This window comes from Typopeltis vanoorti, chromosome 5 (genome assembly GCF_054136105.1).
Source record: "Typopeltis vanoorti isolate ZY-2024b chromosome 5, IOZ_Tvanoo_1.0, whole genome shotgun sequence".
NCBI classification, from domain to species: Eukaryota; Metazoa; Arthropoda; class Arachnida; order Uropygi; family Thelyphonidae; genus Typopeltis; species Typopeltis vanoorti.
In genome coordinates, this window is record NC_143553.1 from 160,558,779 (window position 1) to 160,583,859 (window position 25,081).

Below are 25,081 nucleotides of genomic sequence, written 5' to 3' on the forward strand. Positions count from 1 at the left end.
ATCTTAAGCAGCATATGACTAAAGCAACTAGAGGCTTTAATATTTTAGAGTTCATGAAAACTTCACAAGATATAGTTCTTAATGAGGTGTTGACAAGACTGCTGGTTGGTGAGAATGATCATCAGGTACTTGTTTGGGAAGTAATGAAACAAGAAAAGGTTACTGCCAAAAATGGATATATATGGAAGTATGAAGCAGGTGATTATATAAACAGCTCTGTAATCAGTTAGCTCCATGTTGATGATACATGGAGACTCACAAGGCAGTATCTGACAAAAGCAATGTATAACTGCATACCAAGGGTTATGTGAGTAAACAGAGTAGGAATGAAATGGATGAACAGTGAAATCAAGCAGAACTATGCTAGAAAAAAAAATGCTATGCAGGAAGTACAAAACAGTTGGTGGGGATGATCAAATCCATGAAGAGAATAAAGTGCAGGCTACAAAGGAGACAAGCATAGTAAAGAAAGAAAAGGTGCAGCATGAGAGGAGATTGGCTGGTAAGGCCAAGGTTAACTCAAGGGATTTTTTTCTGTTATATGACAAGCAAAAAGAAAGAATGATTATAGCAGGTTGACACTGGTGAATAGTCATTATTATTATTTTATTTGACACCTCCAGGGAGTCCTAAGACTCATCAAGGGAGGGCACCTACTCTACAACTCTCCATCTCCACCACAATCTCATCTACACCAACGCCATCTACTGTCCACCATCACCACTATTATTTCCACAAACAATCACAAACATCCATGCCCACGGTGGGATTCAAACTCGCAGCCTTTTGGCTGGAGAGCAGATACGCTAACCACTCGGCCAACCAGGCTGGCACTCGGTCATGGCAGCTAAATAATGATTACAAAGGATATAGTGGAATTATTGAACAAGCACTTTATCAGCATATATAATACTGGTGTAAATGATAGAATGGATGACGTATCACAACATATTCATAAGGAAGTTGGAAGTTTATTTTTCACTTGGTTAGACTATAATAAATTTAGTTTAATCATTTATCCAAGTGTAAGCAAACAAAGTTTGTGCCTGAAAATATCTTCAGGACTGAGGTAAGGTAGTGCAACACCAGGCAACTCCGAACAAAGGTGGACCAAGCTCTCATCACTCCTTGTCTCAGTATCTCCAATAATGCAAAGCACATCTCCTGCGGACATGTATACTGCTATGCATTAAGGGAAGGGCCACTACCCAGACCGGTTTCAACCTTTATTGAGGTCTCGTCAGTGGGAGGCAGACCCAAATGTGGAGATACTAAGGCAGAAGCAATAGGAGAGGTCATATTTACCTACAGGAGTTGCCAACAGGTGTACCACCTTATTATTGAATTACTCTGGATTAAATTAAATTTATTATAGTCTTAACCAAGTGAAAAATAAACTTCCAACATCTTTCTCTAAATCCAGAGTAATTCAGTAATAACCACAGAGAGAACGACAATTAAATTGAAAGAGAGCATGTGTGTGTGTGATATGCACAATTGGCTGCAGGAGAATAATTTTAAATTTAAATAATTAATTAATTACTTCATATGTGAAACACGAAGAGCAAGTATTAAGATAACTTCCCAAAATTGAGAAAGTTTAAGGCAATTATTTTTGTTAAGATTGTCAATGTGTGTTTCACAGCTTTCTTTATACAGTCTTTCCACAAGAAAATAGCCTTTGTGTAGAATTTCGGTATTATTTCACTGGATTTATTCAGAAGTATAACATCATCTGCATAAAGTAAAGAGCTAAGATTAACATCACCAATTTTAACATTAGATTCAATACCACTTTCCTTCATAATGTGATCCATATAGATAATGGAGAACAGTGGATATAATGTGCACCCATGTCACACACCAGATTTTACTTCAAATCATCTTCCGGTACATCCTTCAATCATAACTGCTGACTTACAGATTAAATAAACCATGTACTGCTTGATATAATATCCCATTTACACCACAATTGTAGTGTTTCGAAGAACATTCCTCTTGGGCCCCTTGTCATATGCCTTTTCCAGATCAACAACTTATATACAAATCCTTGTTATATTCCCAAGATTTCTCCACTATTTGAAAAGTGAAAATCTGATCTAGCTAGTTCTTCACCAAGCTTCCTTTCCACAATTTTTTTAGCTGTTTCTCAAGTATATGTGCATAAATCTTACCAGGAACATTCAGAAGGGAAATATCTCTGTAATTCTTCCATTCATGTTTAGATGGGACTATGAGAGATTTGCTCCAATCATCTAGAATTTGACCCTCTGACCAGAATTATGCAATGGAGCCACTATAAAACTTTTGTACCTCATATTTGAGCATTTCTGGCTTGACATATATTTTTTTTAATACAAGTCTTGCACTCATTCAAGTTCCTAAGAAGTGGAAGGAGGGCAAGATTGTGCCACTTCATAAACTGGAATGATGAGATAGCAACTGGAAGTAAAGAAAATGAGTTCCTTGAGTTTTTGAGGGATAATTACCTCAGACAGTATGTAACAGAGGGCACACGAGGATTTGAGGGTCTTGGATTTGATCATCTCATTAGAGGATGTAATTATGAATGAGGTGTCAAATAACCTTCCAGTTGGTGAGAGTGACCATGATGTGATTACTTGGGTGGTTGCCAGCAGTCTGAGGACCTCTGTGAAAAAAGGGTGCATCTGGAAGTACAAGGGAGGGGGGGGGGTGGAATTATGAAGAGCTTAGGAGACAGCTTGCAGGTGTAGCATGGAATGAGGAGTTAGCTGGAAAAGAGATCAATGCAGCTTGGGGGATTTTCAAAAACTATCTAGTAGATGCAATGTCTAAATACATTCCAAGGGTGAGAAGGTTAAATAAGGTAGGTGTGAAAGGGATTAAGCATGCGATACAGAGAAAAAGGACATTATGAAGGCAGCATAAGAGAAGTGGAAATAAGCAATTCCATGAAAACTACAAAGACCAGGCAAGGAGGATGACTTGGTTGGTGAGGGTAGCTAAAGAGAGCTATGAACAGCAGTTAGTAAATGAAACCAAAAAGAATCCTAAGGAGTTCTGTCGATATGTAGCCAGAAAAAGAAAGAACGATTATGAAAGGATGACATGGATTGGAGAAAATAGTATAAAGACAGCTGTTGTGGAATGTGTGGTGGAGATACTTAATGAGCAGTTCATAAAGGTCTTTCAATCTTGTGAATGTCACTTCATGGAGAGATTGAGAGCAGTTGATGATGGAGAAGAGAGACTGACTGTAAGTGAGCAAGATGTGTATGGAGAGTTGAGCAAACTAGATGTAAATAAGGGTGTGGGACTTGATAATATATCACCATGTATTCTGAAGGAATGCGCCAGGGAGTTGATGCCAGCCTTGACATATTTTTTTAATATGAGTCTTGCACTCCGTCAAGTTCCTAAGGAGTGGAAGGAGGGCAAGATTGTGCCACTTCATAAAGGAGGTGATTGAACTCAAGCATCAAACTATAGGCCTATCTGTGTGTCAGGTGTTGTGGTTAAGTTGTTGGAGAACCTTGTGAGAACTAGGATCCAGAGTTGGGTTGACAAGAATGGCATTATCTTTGAAGGACAGCATGGATTTACTAAAGGGAGGTCTTGCTTTAGTAATCTACTTATTACAATAAGGTGACTGCTTCCATGGACAGAGGAGAAGGATACACAGTTAACATACTTAGATTTTGCAAAGGTTTTTGATAGATTACTGCATGATAAGTTGATAGTCAAACTGGAGTGGATGGAGTTGGATATTAGATTGGTGCATTGGATTGGAGACTGGCTATCTGATAGGTATCAACAAGTTGTGTAAGGGGGGAGCGATATCCAGGAAAAGGAAAGTTACTAGTGGTGTGCCTCAGGGGCACACCACTAGTAACTTTTAGGGCCATTGCTGTTTAACTTGTATATCAATGACATGGTGAAGATTTGGAAGGAGATATTCAAGTGTTTGCAGATGATGCAAAGTTGGGATGAACCATGAAGAGTAGAGAGGATATTGTGGCCTTACTAGAAGACTTGAATAAATTGAGTGATTGGGCATGGGAATGGGGATATGAGTTCAATGTTGAAAAATGTAAGGTTTTAAAATTTGGAAAACAAAAATGGGGTGCAGAATTTATGCTTGCTGAGGATATATTGTCGGAGGTGGAGGAAATAAGAGATCTTGGGTGATAGTGGATAAGGATGTGAAATTAATGTTGACAAATAGCCAAAATTGTGAAGACAACACGAAAGCTTCTGTGAATGATGCAGAGGGATACACTTTGAGTGTGTTTAAAGAAGGGTATGATGAGTTGTCTATAGAAGTAAGGCTTTGATTAGACCACACATGGACTACTGTGCCCAGATTTGGTCACCTGGTTTTCAGAAGGATGAAGAGATGTTGGAGAGGGTCCAGAAGCCACTGACTAAGGTAGTTTCTGACCTCTGGAATGTCGAGTATGAGGAAAGATTGAGAAGCAGAGTTGTGAATGATTGGAATGCCCTGCCTGGGAGTGTGGTGTCTACAGAGAATTTGAGTGTGTTTAAATCATGGCATGATGAGCTGTGTGTTTGATAAAAGGAACTCCTACATGAATCTTTGACTCCATGGGGTCTTGGGTAATAATAATTTCATCTACTCCAGTTGCCTTTCCACATTTCAGGTTTTTGATGACTTTCTCTACTTCAAGTATGAATATGTACTCCTGACTGCATTCTTGTTGGGAGTTTTCGCCATTGTGCTCACATTGCTCGTTTCATTTGGCAGTCTTTCAAAGTAATTACTCCAGACATCTGAATTATTTTTATCTTCAGTTTTCATGTCACTGTTATCATCACTGATTCCTTTTACAGTACTTTCTTCCCTTTCTAAGCTTTTTCAATAACCTCCAGAATATTTTGTCATCCTCCTGACATTCATTTCATATGTTCTTACCAAAGTCTTCCCATGACTTTTGTTTAGCTAGTTTTACACAGTGTTTTGCTTTCTTACATATTTCTCTGTATTTGCCAAGAGCAAAAGCTGACTTATTTGCCAGGAACTTTTGATATGCTTTCTTCTTTTCCTTCACTGCCTCTTTAACTTCCTGTGTCCACCATGGTGTTCTGATTTTTCTATCCTTGTAGACAACCTCACCACATGCCTCTCTGGCTGAATCAAAGCTTTCTTCAGGATTTGCCACCGAATCTCCAAGGTCTGGTTCTTGATTTCAAGTTCTTTCATTTTTTTATTCAATGATGTTTGCATATTTGAGTCTACAGTTCACCTCTGGAAGCTGTTCAACCTCTGTTTTAAAACTTTCTTACACGCTCTTCTTTTCAATATGAAATTCAATTTTATCCTGCTCAAAACTAAATAGTGATCACTTCCTATTTCAAATCCTCTCTATGCTCGCGTCCTGAACCAGTGGAAAAACATCGTTACCAACTACAACATAATCAATGAAACTTTTCTTATTCCTTACATCTTCTCTCTCCATGTGAATTTATACACATTTTTAAGTTGGAACATGGTGTTAGTAATAATGATCCATGTCTTGAAAAGAAATTCAACAGCCATTTACCATTATTATTAGCTTTGTGCTTTTCTCTAAATTTTCCCAAAATAATTCTATATGTCTGGTAATCATTTTCTACTCTGTTGTTTAGATCTCCAACAAGGACAAACTTTTCCATTTTCATTGAGCCAGCTGCCCTCTCTAATTCATCATAAAATGCATCCATTTCTTCCTTGGTAGAATCTTCAGTGGGATCATAAGCCTGAAGTCTCATTGTCCAGTTCCCCATTCTGATATTTACTTACATCACCCTACTTGATATTGCCTACCATTCAAGAAGATCATTCTCATATTTAATGTTGAATACTATAGATACTCTCTTTGTTCCCTGATTGTCATTGTCTGAATATAACATTCTGTATTTGTTGCTTAGAAAGATCTCGCCTTATCCTTATAAACAGATCTGCTTTTGTCTTCTTTGTTTCAGTCACATCTATTATATCAATCTGGTACTTATTCAATTCTTCTGTTAGTTCTATTTCCTTTCCATTGAAGCTTCTTATGTTGATAGTACAAATCTTGAACTCTGTTGATGTTGAGTTGGAACATTCTGGTATTTGTTCCAGTAGCTAACTTTTCGCTGTTCATCCTGGTACCCTGACAAAATCAACGGGGGCCAAGAGATGTCCCAGTAGGCATGAAATTCTGACAGGTTGTCCATCATTATAAAAGAACTTATAAAAGAAAAAAAAAAAAAAGAAGGAAGAAATTATAAAAAAATCAAAGTAAAAAAATTCAATAGATTTCAAGAAAAAAAATTCAGGATTATCCTTACAAACAGAGATAGTAAGTTTTGATGTAGTCTCACTATTTACAAACATCCCTCTTACTGTTGTTGTCGAATCCACCGAAGAGCTTCTAGATATGACCGTGGGCCTGTAGTGAGCGGCAATTGCTGGACGAGAATAGATATGGGTAGGTGTTAGTTTGACCCCTGGGCAGTTCTTGCATGTTTCATAGCTTCTAGTACCGTCCGGATGAATTTTCATGCCTTTAAAATGTTCCGTCCTTAACCTGGTGGTATTTGTGGTTATTTCTCTATTTTCATTTATTTCGCTGATTTCATTCTTCTTCTTCTTGATAGTTTGTTTTACCAATCTTATTTTTGAGACAGAGTTTGCATTAGTTAGTGATAGTGGGTATAATTTTTGAGGTGAGTGTCTTGCTTCTTTGGCTAGTCTGTCTGCTCTCTCTCATTGCCTTCAATGTCTACATGAGCTCGTATTATTTCTCATCTACATGAATATTATTTCTCATCTATATGAATATCATTCATATAGATGAGAAATAGGAGATTCATATAGATGAAAAATAAGAACAGTGTACAGTTCTTAATTTTCAAATTTAAAGTTGTTCATGAATTTCCTGTGCGAGTTTTGTTTTTCCATTTTTTAATGCTTCAAGTGCAGATTTTGAGTTGCTGTAGATGGTAATTCCTTCCGTAATATTTATTACTGGATTAGAGAGATAGAACTTTAGAGTTGCTTGTATGGCTGTTAATTCACAAGTGAAGTTTGAAGCTATTTTGACAGGTGTGGTTTTGATTTGCATTTCCTCACCTCCAGGTAGAGTTATAAAAACCCCTGCTCCTCCTTGGTTGAGTGCTTTATCTGATGATCGATCAGTGTAGGCAATGACATGGTTTAGATTACTTAAGTGGTGTAATAGTGTCAAGTTCTTTTATTTACATACTGTGAATCTTTTTTTTGAAAATGGTTTTAGGAGATTTAAGTTAATCATTGTTTTTTGATAGTCTAGAGAAAAAGAATGGCTCTTTGCTTATTTCAATGGACAGGTGCTCTAAATCTCTTTTCTAATTGTATGATCATATTGTAAAGTAGATGATCTCGTTAGTCTAGATTTTCCGGTCAAGGCATCGAAAGTCCTGAGTGAGATTTGATCCTGTTGTTGGCTCCTGATTCTGTTAGTGAACTTAACTGTGGAGAGCTTTCTTCTGTCTTCTAGTGTGTGAAGCCCACACTCTTGTTGAGCTTTTAAATTATTTGTGGATGAGACTGAACCTATTATAATTTTTTCTGCTTTTGATTGTACTCTGCCAAGCTTTTCTTTTGAGCTAGTGGAATCTGGAATCCAGATTGTTGAGGTATATTCCATAGTGGGTCATATGAGCTGTATATGTAGTTTTTCGTGTCTTCGGTTTTGCACTCCACTTTGTTCCACAAAGCCTTTTGATGATATTAAGCTTTTTAAGAGCTTTATTAGATATATTTGTAATATCGGTTATAATATTGTTGTAAATCTTAGTTATCAGTAATAACTAAGATTTACAACATCTTAGTTCAATATCTAGGGTTAGGCCTTGAAGTATTTTGGGGAGACTGTTTTTCCTATTTTGGTATTATACATTTTGATTTGAGGGTTGTAATTGTGTTTATTTTTTCACTCAGTGAAGAAGATACTAAGTTATGTTTTTTCTGGGTTTATCTGTAATTTGGATTCTTTTGCCCATCTTTCTAAGCCTTTTATTGATTCATTTAGGACTTTTTCAGATTGTTGAGGATTACTGCTTGTGTGCAAGATTGCTATATCATCTGCATAGCATGCTATGTGGATGATATAGCAGCATCTAAATGAATATTATTTCTCATCTATATGAATATTAATCATATAAATGAGAAATAGGAGCAGGCTTAGAAGAGAACCTTGCAGGACTCCAGCCCAAGTTTGATGTATGTTGGAAGAAGTTCCAACAACTTTCATTATTATTATTCAGGCCTCCATGGAGTCAAAAGACTCATCGTGAAAACACAGAGTCTATCATACCACTCCTTAAACTCACTGACTGTTCTTGCTCTCACCACTCTATCAGGCAATGCATTCCACGGTTTAACCACCTTCCATGCAAAGAAACCACTCCTCATCCTCTTGCTCACAGTTTCCTTTCATAACTTCCAGGGATGGCCCATTATCATCACTCCTTCCTGCTGTTCAACAAAGCGAAAGAACTCCACAGTGTCAACCCTGTAACCACCGCACAACAGTTTAAAAGTCTCAATCATATCACCTCTCCTTCTATCCACCAAACTCTACAGTCCACATTCCCTCAGCCGATCCTCATAATTAACATTGTCCAGTCCTGAAACCATCTTTGTTATCCACCTTTGTACCCTTTCCACAGTTAATTTATCCCCTTCAAATCCTGGTGACCAAATCTGAGAACAATAGTCTAAGTGTGGTCTGATCAAGGTCTTATACAATGGAATGATAACTCTTTTATCACTGCAGGTCAGCGTCCTTCTCAATATTGCAGCAATCCTCTGTGTTAGCTTCACCAGATGTCCCCTGAATTTCAAGTTTCTATCAATCATCAACCCCAGATCTCTTGTCTCCCCTACTTCCTCCAGTATAGCTCCTCCAATAGAGTATGCAGCATCCAATCGATGTGTCCCAAACCGCAAGACCTTACATTTTGCTGCATTAAACCAACACACCCATTCATTTGCCCATCTGTCTGGTATATTCAAATCCTCCTGCAGGACTACCACATCTACACTATTACTAATAACCATTCCCAGCTTCACATCATCTGCAAACAACTAAATATCCCTATTAATCCACTGGCAACGTCATTAATATAAAGGTTAAACAATATAGGTCCCAGTACTGAGCCCTGTGGGATCCCTCTGCCTCCTTGAAACTGCCCGCCATACACAACTCTGATACCTATCGGACAGCCAATCCTGAATCCAGTTGACCAACCTAACTTCCAAACCCATGTGCTGCAACTTAAATAAGCTTATCATGTGGCACCCTGTCAAATGCCTTCGTTAAATCTAAGAAAATGGCAGTATATGCCTTTCCCTCATCTACTGCTCTTGTAACTTTATCATAAAAGGCTAGCATATTACTAAAACAAGAGCGCCCCTTCACAAATTCATGTTGACTCTCACAGATAACATTACCCTCATCTGCCTAATGCTGTATACGGTCCCTAACTAATTTCTCCAAGATTTTAACAACTACTGATGACACACAAAGTGGTCTATAATTAGATACTTTCAGTCTGCTACCACCCTTATGCAATGACACTATTTTACCTTCCTTCCATTCCCTGGGCATCTTTCCAGACTTGCATTGAAAAGCCAGGTCAAAGGAGCTGTCAGTTCTTTAGCACATTTTCTCAAAACCCATGGTGAAATACCATCCAGTCCCACAGCTTTACTGACATCCAGAGTACTCGGTATTTGGAACACACTTTCCTTCTGCACCTCTAAACCTTGAATCTGTCCTATCCCTCTAGTATTAAAATTTACTCCTCCAGGATGAAATACTCCAATAAAGTGTTCATTGAACAATTCCACTATGTCCTCTGGATCAGTCAGTCTATTCCCATTTTTATCCCACAATGTCATTTTTTCACAATCATTTCTCCTCCTACTGGCCACATAGCTAAAAAATTCCCTAAGATTTTCTTTGGATCTTAGGGCCAATCTCTTCTCATATTCCAGTTTTGTCTCCCCTACAATACTAGTCACTTTTTTACTTTCATTTTTCTTTCTTTCATGAAATTTGAAATCCAAATTAATGCATTCCCCCTTATTCCAGTATAGTATGCAATTTTTATTAACTTTTGTCTCCACACGATCGAAGGCAGCTGTAAGATCTAAGAAAATTGCTGTTGTCTTCTTTGGTGGTTTTTCTTTAAAAGCCATCTATGATTGATTGGCAAAGATAAAATAACTGATCTATACTGTGTTGGGACCTGTATGCTGTTTGGTAGAAGCTGATCTGGTTAATTTCTAAGAGCCAATTCATAAGTCTAGTATGTATTATTCTTTCGTTTAGTTTGCAGAGAGTACTAGTCAAAGCTATTGGTCTGTAGCTTTTGCAGTCACTAGGGTTTTTGTTAGGTTTTAGTAAGGTATAATGACTGATGTTTTCCAGAGTTTACATGTATTCCAGAAAGTGTTAAATATCTTCAGATGTCAAGTTTTGGCTTTTACTCCCATGCTTTTAATCATATGTCCAAAGATAAAACCTATACCAGGTGATTTGTCAGGGTCAATTTGACTAATTGGTGTTTCTAATTCTATCATTGTGAGGTCCTGAGTAAAGATGTCTTCAGAAAGATAGGCTCTGGATTGTGTTAGCAGATGTTTTGAAATTTTCCTGTACCTTTTGTCTTCATTGTTGTATTGCAGTTTGCTTACTTTTGAGTAATGTTTGGCTAGTATATTCGCCATCTGTTTGTTGCTGCTGTATTAATTCCCGAAGAGATTGTGTCTGAAGAGCGATCAGTATCCGGAAGTGTTGCTATGTTTAATAATCTGATGATATTCCAGTGTTGTGAGTATTTTCTTGGATCTAGTTTGTTGCAGAATTCTTTACACTTTTCTTGTTTGCAGTTTGAAATTTCATCTTTCATTTTTTGAGTTAATTCTATTAACTTCTTTCCATTTTCTTCTATATTATTTTGTTTTAACTGTTCATTGATAATATCTCTTTCCGTGATCACAGCATTGATGTTATGATCTTTCCAAAATGGAACCCAGTTGTTTTTCTTGAGTCCTCTGGGAATTGAATTTTTTGCAGTTCTTTGTATGTTGTTAGTTAATTCTAGTAGTTGCTGATCAAGTTCTTTACTAGTGGGTATGCTAGTGCAATATGTTTCTAATAGTTGTGTGTATTTGGGCTTGTATATCTTGTGTGTATTTACAAATATAAGCTTACGAAGGTAAGCTTAATGCTTTAGTACTAGATCGTACTACCTACCTCCCTACTGAATATAATCCTACCAACTCTCAGATTAGAACTCTCCACAGACTCCATAAGAAAGTCACTTTTTGGCCTGTGGAAGTCACTAACAAACTAAAACCTTATAACTCTAGACCCCCCGATTATATGGACTCCCAAAAATACAAACAAAATGTGCCATAGTGGATGGCATTGATTCCCCCACATATAAATTAGCCAAAATGCTCACACATTATACTGGCAACACACCATCACACATAAAAAACTCAGCCCACTTTAAAGCCAGTAGAGAAAACCTCTCACTCCAACACACTGACATAATGGTCAGTTTTGACGTCTCCTCCCTATTCACTAATGTCCCACTCAAAGAAACCCTAGAGCTCATCCAAGCCAAGTCTCATCCACCCTATTTCAGTTCACAATGAACTCAGGTTATTTCGTTTGGCAAGGAAATTTCTACAAACAGATAGAGGGGACATCCATGAGTTCACCACTTTCCCCACCCTTGGCCAATTTCTTTATGAAGACCTTTGAAGAGAAAGCCTTAAACTCCGCTTCCAAAAACCCACTATTTGGCTTCGATACGTGGATGATGTGTTCGCTATTTGGCCACATGGCTCAGATACACTCCACTCCTTCCTAACACACTTAAACAACCAACACCCCAGAGTCCAGTTCACCTTAGAAAAAGAGGAAAACAACACCCTCCCCTTTCTAGACACTTTAATCACTCACCAGCTTGATGGATCTTTGGTTTACAGAAAACCCACCCATACTGGCAGATACATTCACCAGCAATCCCACTACCCCCCCCCCCTCACAACAATACGGGGTTATAAAAACACTATATAACAGGGCAAAATTAATCTGCTCAGATGACGATGCCCTAACCACTGAACTAAACCACATCCTCAACACTTTCTTAGCCAATGGCTATAACCCCCAAAAAATACTACTAAAACCAGTAAACCACAACCCCCCCCCTCCACAATAAAGATTACACCAAATATATCACCATCCCCTACATCCAGGGCACCTATGAGAAAATAAGCAATATCCTCAAAAAATATGACCTGGCTTCTTGTTATAGACCATATAAAAAGTTGGCATCCCTTATCCGCTCTACCAAAGACCAACCACTTCCTCTAGACCTACCTGGTGTATACCAGGTCCCTTGCAGCTGTAAATTGTCCTACTTTGGCCAAACAGGCAGGACAGCAAATATCAGGATTTCAGAACACAAAGATTACATCTGGTTTCACCAGTAAAGGCCACTCTGGGCTGGCAGATCATGCTTTAGATACCCACCATAGAATTCGTTGGAAGAAAACTAAAATAATACACCGCAGCAAGTTTAAGTACGAAAGATTATTCAAGGAATCATCAGCAGCTCTAAAAAAACGTTCCAAACCTCAACAAATTTGGGTGCATGAAACTACCCCAAATTTGGGAGACTTACATTACGAGAACTTCAGCCCAATGGCCAAGACAACCAAATTAGCCCACAAGAGGGGCACCATTAGGACTTTAGGAACAATATTAGTTTCTTGCCTTCTTCCTCATTTGCTTTTGTTAGTGCCTGCGTGCAGATACCATATTTTTATGTTCCTGAAGATGGCAACGTGACATTGCCGAAATATTGAAGTTATTCATTAAAGTTGCCTTTAATTAATATCCTTTATATGCGTTGTTAATTCCGTAAGCTAATTACCAGTTACTTGTTTGTATATCTGAAGTTCTATGATCACTGATAGCATTCTTTAGTATTTTTCACGGTAAGATTTGCAGTTTCATAATCTACTGCTGTGATGTCTAATGCTAATTCTATACCCAGTTTTTGACAGATATGTATTTTGCTTGTTGTTTATATCTCATGGTTTAGATCATCAATTATGTCCTCTATTTGTGCTTCTTTCCGATCTACCAGTGAGGTGCCCCAAGTTGGGCTTTTGGCATTTAGATCTCCTAAAAGGATCTTTGTATCTGATGTTGTTTGACTTAGTTGCTTAAGCAGTTCTGTGTTTATATTTGTGTTATCTGGGTGATATGCATTGACTATTGTAATAATGCGTTTTGGTAGAAATATCTTGATGCTTGAGCCTCTGTGTTACTATTTATATTGCTATTTCTAATTGATATAATTTCTTTATATTTAATGTGTTTAGTCCGTAAATGTATAGCTAGAACCTCTGCCAGAACGATCTAGTCTGTCTTTCCTTAGTGTTGAATAGCCTTTGATTTAGTTTCGTTTCTTGTAAACATGAAATGTGGATGTTATTTTTGTATAAAATGTTCTTAAGCTCTTCCATCTTTTTTTGAGTGCCATTCATATTAAGCTGAAGTATGTTGAGAGTCCTCATAGCATATTTCTCATCGAGATCCCGGATTGCAGTTCTCGATGCAGCAGCTTCCCCAGACACAGTAGTATGATTCTGATCAGAAAAGACACTCTTCATGGAATTGGGTGTGCCAGAGCCCCATTAGCCAGCAATTTTCAGGGTTCTCTGCAGACCTTCACAGCTACAGTATTGGCTTGGTGCCCTCTGATACTGTTACCATTCTCATTATGAACCAATTCATATGGGAATGGTAACACGATGATACTGCTAGATTTTGCAAAATCATTTGACAGAGAATTTGCATGACACTCTGTTACATAAACTTGAAGCAAATAGGTTTGAATAAAGGGTAGTTAACAGATAGACATCAGAGAGAGCAGTTTATGTAGAAAGACATTTGAGTAGCAGCGTGCCACAGGGCTCTGTACTTGGGCCACTGCTATTTAACTCTTACATTAACAATGATGATGTAAAACTGGGTAGAAAAATAATAAAGACTATGTGAAGATTTTACAGGATGACATACAGACTAACAGTATGGGCAAAGAAAAATGGCCATGTAGCAAAGTGTGTGTTTTAATATAGCAAAGTGTGAAGATAATCAGCTATGTACTGCATTGATGGAACTAAAACTGCAAGAAATTATGAAGGCCAAGGATTTGGGAATGCTAATGGAATACAGGTTCAAGTTCAGAAGCTATATCACAAAGGTGACTAAAATAATTCACATAGGATTACTTGATCATTGAAGAACATAAACTAGCAGAGATAAGTCATCTTATCTCTTTATGAGGGCCTTGATATCCCAAATCTTGACTACTGTGCACATATCTGGTGCACAGTAGTACACGATCTAGAGGCAAGTGACCATGATGGTGCAAGTCCATGAGATGCTCCTTATGAAGATAAACTACAGATTTGTGAGTTACAGAAATTGGCAGATAAGAGGAAAAGGTAGGGATATGAGAGAGACACGCACATAAGTTACTTAAAGGTTGTTACAGAATTGACACAGATGAAATTTTCAGTACGTGACTAGTATGGGGAGAACTAGGGATCATCAGTGAAAATTAAAGTTTAGTTAGCAAGGGTACGAGGGCTGAATTTTTTACTTTGAGGGTGGTGAATGGGTGGAACGGGTTGCCAGAGTCAGTTGTAAGTGCTGTGCCAATGAATGAGTTCAAAGCAAAGTATGACAGGTATTGTGCAAATGAAGGTTACTAAATGGCTTTTGAAATGGCTTTTGTTAGTGGACTTCTCACAATGAGTCTGCAGACTCCATGGTGTCCATACTACTACTAATAATAAATGGTCTTTGCCTGAGTGAAAGTAGGCCAGTGTTACTAAAATTTTAAAAGGGGCACCAAAAGTGTGTACCAAAAGTTTGGGAAACACTGTCTTAATGCAAACAGGGCCATAATAGGATTAGATTGCATATTAGCCCATATCATATGAGAACATGTATGCAAACTGACAGTGTCTCTCACAAAACTGCAATTTAAGCTTCAGTTTTGGGAAGGTGCCAAGGGAGTGGAAAAGAGGATTTAAATAAGCTAGATAGATGGGCAAATGAATGGGGGGGGTGTCAGTTTAATGCAGCAAAATGTAAGGTCTTGAGGTTTGGGAAACATCGATGGGATGCTGCATACTCTATGGGAGGAGTTATACTGGAGGAAGTAGGGGAGACAAGAGATCTGGGGTTGATGATTGATAGAAACCTGAAGTTTAGGGGATATATTGCAAAGGTGGTGAAGGTAACACAGAGGATTGCTGCTATTATGAGAAGGACACTGACCTGCAGAGATAAGAAGGTTATCATTCCGTTGTATAAGTCTCTGATCAGACCACACTTGGACTATTGTTCTCAGATTTGGTCCCCAGGATTTGAAGGGGATAAATTAACTGTGGAAAGGATACAAAGACGGATGACAAAGATGGTTTCAGGATTGTACAAGGATAGTTATGAGGATCGGCTGAGAGAATGTGGACTGCAGAGTTTGGTGGATAGAAGAAGGAGAGGTGATATGATTGAGACTTTTAAACTGTTGAGAGGTGGTTACAGGGTTGACACTGGGGAGTTCTTTCGCTTGGTTGAACACTGGGAAGGAGTGATGACAAGAGGCCATCCCTGGAAGTTACGAAAGGAAACTGTGAGCAAGAGGGTAAGGAGTGGTTTCTTTGTGTGGAGGGTGGTTGAGCCGTGAAATGCATTGCCTGATGGAGTGGTGGGAGCGAGAACGGTCAGTGAGTTTAAAGAGTGGTATGATAGACTTTGTGTTTCTCGGGGGGGGGGGGGGGCCTCCCCTCGATGAGTCTTGACAGACTTTATGTCTTAGGAAGGACCTCCCTCGATGAGTCTTTTGACTCCTTGGAGGCCTGAATAATAATAATAACAGAGGATAATACAAGATGGAGGTTACACATTATAGGCCAATCAGCATCTCAGATTAAGATAACAGAAAAGTTGATAAAAGAGAGAATTCAGCAGCAATGAGTTGATAGAAATATGACACTTTTATAGCAATATACTTTTTATAATAAACTCACCAAGTTGGACAAAAGAAATGGTTATTCAGTGATACTGCTATACTGCAGCATTTGATAGGATACCACGACCTCTTTTGCATAAATTGAAGCAAATGGTGATAAATAAGAGGCTGGCAATTTGAATAAGAAGAGAACAATTGACATATCAAAGAGTGGTGTATGTTGAAATTGAATCCAGATGAATGCATGTGATTAACATCATTCTACTATCTAAATTTATACATTCACATAAACGGTTCCTTCTTGATGGGGAGGAGGTTGAGAGGATCCAGAGGCGAGTGACTAAGATGATAGCAGGTCTATGGAATGAACCATATGAGAACAGGTTGAAGATTTGTGGGTTGCGGAAACTAGTTGATAGGCGGAAAAGGGGAGATATGATTGAGACATTCAAATTGCTAAAAGGATTCTATAGGATTAATTCAGATGATATTTTTGAGATCAGGACTGGTGGTGGGAGAACTAGGGGACACCCATGGAAGCTGGGCAAGAGCGTGGTTAGCAGGGGTGTTAGAGCTGGGTTCTTTACTTTTAGAGTGGTAAATGAGTGGAATAAGCTGCCAGAGTCTGTTGTGGGTGCTATGACAGTGAGCGAGTTCAAGGCAAGGTATGATAGACACTGTGAGAATGTTGAACAGCTGTGTGAACATGATGTTTAGGGCCTCCCTCGATGAGTCTAAGGACTCCTGGAGTAGCCCGTAGTAGTAGTAATAATAATAATAATAATAATAATTCATGATCTAGGAATTAACTTAAGGGAAATTATTCGGTTGTTTGCTGATGATGAAATGCTTGGAAAAGTGATAGTCAATGAACCTGTATATATATCCTACAGGATGATTACATAAACTAGTGGTACGGGCAAGGCAAAGGGATGCTAGTTTAACATGGCCAAGTGTAAGGTCATGCACGTGTGTCTGTACTGCAGAAAATTAACAAGACCAGTGATTTGGGAGACAACTACTGACTGAGTCAAAGTTTAAAGGGCATATTACAAAAGGTGACTAAAATAACACATCAGATTGTTGTAGTAATTGTTGAACAAACTAACAAGTAGGGATAGGGAGGGTGTTTCCCTTTATAAGACTAAGGCACTATCCAAACTACTGTGTGCAGATCTGGTTGACTGATTCCACTGGAAGGAAGGTGGTGGAGATGATCCAGATGCAAGTTACGAATATTGTGGTAGGTCTATGCTCTGCTCCACAAGAACAGACTGAGGGTCTGATAGCAAAAATGAAGGAACATGATAGAAACATATAAGTTATTAAAAGGGATTTATAGGATTAATCCCAATAGCTTTTTTTAATACATGGCAGGAAGAGAGAATAAGGGATTTATTATTATTATTACTAAGGACTCATTGCAAGAGGGTACTCTATTTCACTAATACATCTCACCCTCTCCACTACTACCTAATTCTCCCATTATGACATGACTACCATCATCAACAAAAGTATTTTTTGTCCATAAATTGCGTGCGTTCTGAAGGCTGATATGTCTGTATGTGGGATGAAAAACCCAAATTTCCAGGAGAAAAAACCCTGCTACCTTTGCATGAGATCAGCTAATTCACCTTCAACTGAAAAAAGCCCATATAAGGAATTTCCCTTGCCATGAAGAGAATCGAACCCAGGTCTTTTCCAGGGATCACGCCTGGAAACTGTAAGATTAGAGTTAGCAAGGATCTTAACTCACCCTCTAAGCAAAAATCTAGACTAACTAGATTTTTGCTTAGAAGGCGATGAATAGATGAAATGGGTTGCAAAGTGCCGCTGCCAGTGCTCAGAGTGAGTCTCCCACATAATGACTCCATCTCATGGGGTAAGAAGCAGAGATGCTCTTACCTCCTCCTCTTTCTGTATGCATAGCCACTAAATGTGTGTACATGGAAAAACAACACGTACACAGTAGCCTGGGTTGCTCAACAGGATTTTCACTTCACCATCAATGTCACGTCTAAATCCCATCATCATCATAACGCTAATTACAGGTATAGACCAAAAGAAATTGTCAAAAAACTCAAACCCTTGCACGTTAAAACACCTAGAATATATGGTGCTCCTAAAATACACAAACAAGGTACACCTTTGCGTCCTATTCCTATTGTAGATAGTATAAACAGTCCTACGCATAAACTAGCTAAACATTTAACCAAATTACTAACCACTTACACAAACAATTCTCCCTCTTTTGTTAAAAATTCTAACCACCTAAAAAGTATTTTAGAAAACCACACCTTAAATAGTTCAGACCTAATGGTGAGTTTTGATATCACCTCATTATTCACTAATGTACCACTGATTGAAACACTTAACTTACTAAATTCACAATTTCCCCCAAACATATTTCAGCTTTTTAAATTCACAGTACAGGCAGGTTATTTTACATGGAAAGGGAAAATATACAAACAATTAGATGGGACAGCTATGGGTTCCCCCTTTCTCCCCACTTAGCCAACTTCTACATAGAACATCTGGAAAAATTAGCCATCAACACAGCCACTCTCAAACCTATTCTCTGGCTATGCTATGTTGATATGCTATGTTTGCTATTTGGCCACATGGCCCAGACACGCCGAATACATTTTTAGTGCATCTAAATAGCCAGCACCCTAAAATCCACTTTACAATGGAACTAGAAGCCAATGACCACCTGCCCTTCCTGGACACATTGATCACACTTCTTCCAGAAGGTTCCTTATCATTTTCAGTTTATAGAAAACCCACACATACAGGGAGATACTTACACAAACAATCACACCATCACCCTTCTCAACAATATGGTATCTTAAAAACACTAACCCATAGAGCTAGAGCAATCTGTTCCAATGACATTGCTCTCACTGCTGAACTTCCTCACCTACGTCATACCTTCTTAACCAATGGTTATAATTCCCATAAGATATATAATATACTAAATGCTACCCAGAAATCCCCTCTATCTATCACAAAAGACTACAACAAAACTATCACCATCCCATACATTAAAGGCACATCTGAAAAGATATCTAGGGTGCTTAACAAACACCAACTATGCACAATATTCAAACCTTAAGTAAAATTAGCAACTCCCATCCGTTCACCTAAGGACAAAAGCACTCCTTTATCACATCCACGAGTCTATGAAGTGCCCTGCTCTTGCCATCAAGCCTACTACGGGCAGACAGGAAGAACTGTGGACATCCGCCTCAGTGAACACAAAAAATATATCCGACACTTTCACTATGGCAAGCCGGGTCTGGCAGACCATGCTTTGGATACCCCTGCACACAGGATCAATTGGAAAGAAACAAAAGTAATACACAGAAGCTTCTACGAGTCAGAGAGGTTGTTCCTGGAATCAACAGAAGCCTTAAAACATACTCCAAGCCTTAACAAGTACGGCTGTATAAATCTACCAAAGATTTGGGAGACAGTCATCCTAAGACCAAATTAATATTTATTAACTTTTATTTTATTTTTTAAAACTTTCTAAGACTATCGTTTGGACTACTATTTCAAAACTTTGATTTTTTTTTTTTTTTTTTTTTTTTTTTACCTGGATGGTGCCATATTAGGACTTTAGTCTTGTGTTGCAAGCTGCAATTATTTATACTAGCCCCACTGTTACACTGGATTGTGATTGTCTTGCTTTTGTAACAAACTGTGTTGTGTGCTCTGAAGATGCTGGATATAATACCAACGAAATATTAGCTTCTAAGTTAATAGTTATTTTCTTATCCATCTGTGTTCATATCATACCGTGAAATCTATTACAACAGGTATAGACCATATTGGTCTGCCACCTTAAGACAACTAGGCTAACCTTCATTTAGTAGATAGTGGAAACTACAGTTTGAGAGGAGTCATTGCACCCCCCCACCCTCAAATTGCACTAATGGCACTGGGTGGGGGTGGGAGAAAGAAGTAAGAGAGAGTAGAGGAAAGAAGAGTAGAAGACTATCTACAGATATGATATACCGAGTGTATATTGTAGGAAGTAAGATCAGGTCTAGCTTGGGTTTGCCATGCCCATACTTACCAATGTGAACCCCTGAGTGAGTCAAAATCACACTATTGCATTAATATTTTTGATAGTCTTTAGGTGGGAGATGATTTTCACTGCATGATATAACATGCCTATTAAAGTCCTGAGACAGCAAGAAAATGCATTTCCAAAACATTTCAAGATCATTTTACTTTTTGCTCGCCTATATCACTAATGAGAAGTTTCCATCCTTGAAATGTTGGACATAAAAGTGCAAATCAAAGAAAGTATATATTTCAAAATTTTATTATATATATATAAATATATACACACACACCTTTTCCTATCCATACAGGCATATGTCTGTGAGTTCCTAAATAACTCACAAAGATGATGGTCAGCAAATTACCCACTTCGAATGTACTAGCTATGGCTCCTGACATCCGGCTAGGTATATCAAACCTTTTCTCAATTGTTGTTATCACACTATAAACAAAATATAAACTATCATGATATTTATTTTGAAATAAATGAGATATTACAGAAATATCATGCTTTTCACAAGTTATTCTACGCATAAATAATACAAAATTAATTTTATAACTGTTGAAGAGCTTAAGAGGTTATGTTCTGGCAATTATAAATTAATAGAAATGGGGAATATTATAAATCCATTCTTATTTCATAGCTAAATGTATGGAAATTTAGTTTCAAAAAGAGAGCAGGAACTTATGAGAATGCAATCTCCAGCATGAAAGTTGCTTTGGCCTGTACTACTGTTTAAATAAAGTAAGCTCTATCTAGGAGCCTGTATATTTGCTCTGTATTACCTTATAAGCTCACTGGTTTGAAACAAAATGTTTATACACTCAGCAATGAAATAAGGATGGATCTATAATATCCCATATTTCTATTAATTTATAATTGAAGCCTATTCGGATTTTCTTCAATAATTACAATTATGTACTGAAAAGGTTTCACTTACAAAAAATACAACTTTGACACTCTGGTATTAAATACAGGCTTTGCTTCCTAAGGTTTCTGACTGGTCTCTGATGAGAACCAATTGTCTGAAATAGCTGTCAAGCTATTGAAAGCAAAAGTACTAATAAAAGGCAAATACATGGGCTCCCACACAGAGTGTCTGTAGCAGCACAAGCCAAGACAACTCCAATGCTGAGGTTTGCATTCTCATAAGCTCTCTGGCCTACTGTCAAAACAAAGTATCTATACATGCAGCTATCAAACAAGGATAAATTTATGATATCTCCTATTTCTATTAATGCTACTTTATAATTTTATAAGAACCAGAAACACTTAACTATTTAAGACCATTTTGTAGGTTTCACCTAGTCGCATTTAAAATGCAATGTATATGGATTGCCAATTCTGCCAAGAAGGATATATCAAGTTGACTAATCAGCAGTTCATTAAAGTATTCCATCCTTGTGACTGTAACATAATGCAGAACTTTTTTTAGCGATCTGCTTACTTATTACGTCGCTTGGTGTGGCACGGATTAGATCGTCGGCTTGTCGAGAGCTCCTGAAAAGATCAGTATTATTTTGTGTTAATATTAGATATTTTACCAGAATTTTAAGTAGTATTGTTTGCTTTTTGTTTCTTGGTGTGTCTGTGCAATTTTTGCGTGTTTTCTGTTATTTTAATTATTATTTTTAAGAAAAGATAGCGTACACATGGCACCGATAAAGAAAAAAATGGCGGCCAGGTCGCCATGCTTGCTTAAGAGTTTTGATGTAAAAGAATTTATGCAATGTGCTGTCTGTGAGATGTATGCCTTGCGAAGAGCGGTAGGAGTCTGGTTAGAAAGTGATAGTGGAGTTAATATGTGTAGAAAGTGTAAAGAGAATGAGGACTTCAAGCATGTTTCGTGTATCGAGACTGATATCGTTAACGGTAGTCAGAATGTAGAAAATGGCGGTGTACTAGAGAATTGCGTGGTAGTGCCAGATATGTGTGAGAGCGTCGCTGAAAGTGTAAATGAAGGTAGAAACACTGAAGGAATGGATGATTTGATCGATAATGAAAATGGTGAGATAAATGCGAGTAGCGAAAATGCCCGTTTAAATGGCGCGATACACAGAGCCAAACGACAACTGGAGCGTATGCAAAAATGTGTGTTGAACGTACCGACAAATAACCGGCGGAAGTCTGTGACGGCAAATAATAGAATGTACGTAAACGTCAATAAAATGAAGGAGCGAGTGCTGTATGGGGATTCGCTATTAAGAGGCGTAATAATTGAGAGTTTAACGAAGTCGTACCAGCCGGGTGCGAACATAAAGGACGTCAGCGAATCTATTCGACTGCAAAAACAGAGGGTGAAAGAGATGATAATCGTGGCAGGAACGAATGATTTGAAAGAGGACAAAATGGAAATGATAGAGGATGTGAGGGAGTTGTTTGAGGTAGCAAAAGAGAAGAGTGAGAGAGTTAGGATGGTGAGTATCTTACCGCGGTATGACAGCGAAGTGTTTAGAAGGAGGGCCATAATTGCCAATGACTTTATGCGTGGATTATGCATGGAGAGTGGTGTGGAATTTGTGGATGTGTGGAATGAGTTCGATGGGCGAAAGGACTTATATAAGATGGATGGGTTACATTTGAATGGAGTTGGTGTACGGAGACTTGAAAGAGTGTTGATGAATGATGTGGAAGTGGATGTACAGACTCAGGGAAACTAGATTTATTAAGGGGGGGGGGGGAGTAGATATGCAGACTTTAGGGGGGGCAGTTAAGTGTATGAATGAGTATATTATGCCCGGGCGAGTACGACGGACAACAAATCAGAATGGGATAATTAGTATAAGGAATCAAAGTAGGGATGGGACAAATGGGCTTCTGCGATTCATGTACACTAATGCCAGGAGTATTAGGAACAAGAAGGAAGAGTTTTTGGCCATGGTTGGCACTTCCAGGCCACAGGTTGTCGGTATTAGTGAAACATGGCTGACAGAAGATGATAAAGCTAGTGGGATTGAATGCGATGGGTATAGCGTGTTCAGGAGTGACAGGGTGAATAAAAAGGGGGGGGGGAGTGTTATTGATGATAGCTGATGAGCTTCAGCCAAGGAGTATAGAAGTTGAACTGCAGGATGGGGAAAAAAGCACATTTGAGGCTGTTTGGTGTGAGATACAATCTAGCAGAACAAAATATACACTTGGGTGCTGCTATAGACCGGGTGATGGAGTGGATGGTGGGAATAGTATGCATAAGCAAATAGAAGAAATGAATGGAAGGAGGGTAATTATTATGGGTGATTTCAATTATGGTAACATTGACTGGAAAGAGGAGAGGGCACATGGGAGGAAGGAATTGGATTTTATGCAGTTATTAAGGGACAACTATCTACGGCAACATGTATTGGAAAATACCAGGGGGCAGAGAGTGCTGGACCTAGTAATTGCAACCGAGAATGTAGCTGTAACAAACATGACCATGTTGCCACCAATTGGTGAGAGTGACCATAAGGTCATGACTTGGGAGGTGGCTAAAGGAGTTGAATTTGCAATTAAGACAGGGTATATGTGGAATTACCGGGCTGGTAAGTATGACAAGCTTAGGTGTGTGCTTGGCTCAATGCCATGGCATGTAAAACTGCAAGGGCTGGATGTTGATGGTGCATGGGAGGTGGTTAAGAACTGTTTGCAGGAGGCAATGGTTGACTGTATACCAAGAGTCCGAATAATAAATCAGGTAGGGGTTAAATGGATGAATAACACTATTAAGCTTGAGCTGCAAAAAAAGAAACAATTGTGGGGGGAATTTAAGGAGAAGGGTGACCATCAGGTGCATGAACAGTATAAAGCTCAGGCCAGGATGGTAACAAGGGTGGTAAGAAAAGCAAAAGCAGATTACGAAAGGAAATTGGCCATGCAGGCTAAAGAGAATCCCAAACAGTTTTTTCAATATGTTGCAAGTAAAAGGAAAAATGCTCATGGCAGAATGATCTTAAAAAAAGCTGAGGGTAGGGAGGTAACTGAATCAGTCGATGTTGTGGAATTACTGAGCGAGCACTTTGCAAGAGTATATCATCCAGGTGGTGGCTTTGGGGAAATGGAGGAACCAACAGCTTATACTGGAATTGTGATGAATGAGGTAGAGGTAACTAGTCTATTACAGAACCTCAATGTCAATACATCTGTGGGATTGGATGGTATACCAGCTCGTGTCGTACGTGAAGCGGAAAAAGAATTGTCAGTGCCCTTGACCATTATGTTTAATTTGAGCCTCAGGACTGGGTCAGTCCCAAGGGGGTGGAAAGAGGGGAAAATAGTTCCACTGCACAAAGGTGGTTCCAAGGCTGCTGTTGAAAATTACCGGCCAATCAGCATAACAGGAATCATTATCAAGGTCTTAGAGAAAATAGTCAAGAGGAAAATACAAGATTGGATAGAAGAAAATGGGATACTGTATCGGGGACAGCATGGTTTTGTGAAGGGTAGGTCATGCCTCAGTAACTTGCTCACGTATTATAACACAGTGACGGCTGAACTGGATAAGGGTAATGGGTTTACAGTGATTCTGCTGAACCTTGCTAAGGCCTTTGACAGGATACCACATGGAATTCTAATCAGTAAATTGCAGCATATGGGAATGGACATAGGGTTGGTGAGATGGATAGGAGGGTGGTTGACGGAGAGATATCAGAGAGTGGTTTACTCAGGAGTAGAGTCCACAAGACGGCCTGTGACTAGTGGTGTACCACAAGGATCTGTTCTTGGACCACTGCTGTTTAATTTGTTCATAAATGATATAGGAAAGGATCTGAGAGGAACAGTTCATTTGTTTGCAGATGATGCGAAGTTGGGTAGGGCAATAGTGAATGCAGATGACGTCAAAATTATGCAGGATGATTTGGATAGATTGGAGGTCTGGGCTAGGGAGAATGGATGTCAATTTAATGTGGCAAAATGTAAGGTTATGCATTTTGGGGTGAAAAGATGGGAGGC

The 25,081-nt window shown here is 38.6% G+C and overlaps 1 protein-coding gene across 1 annotated transcript in view; it reads right to left on the reverse strand.

Moving 5' to 3' along the window:
• Oatp30B (Organic anion transporting polypeptide 30B) overlaps positions 1-25,081 on the reverse strand; it is a 386,218-nt gene that overhangs the window by 222,863 nt on the left and 138,274 nt on the right. The window contains exon 5 of the mRNA XM_090393536.1: positions 20,445-20,593. Within this exon, the coding sequence (XP_090249662.1) occupies positions 20,445-20,593 (149 nt within the window). The remainder of the gene's footprint in view (positions 1-20,444; positions 20,594-25,081) is intronic.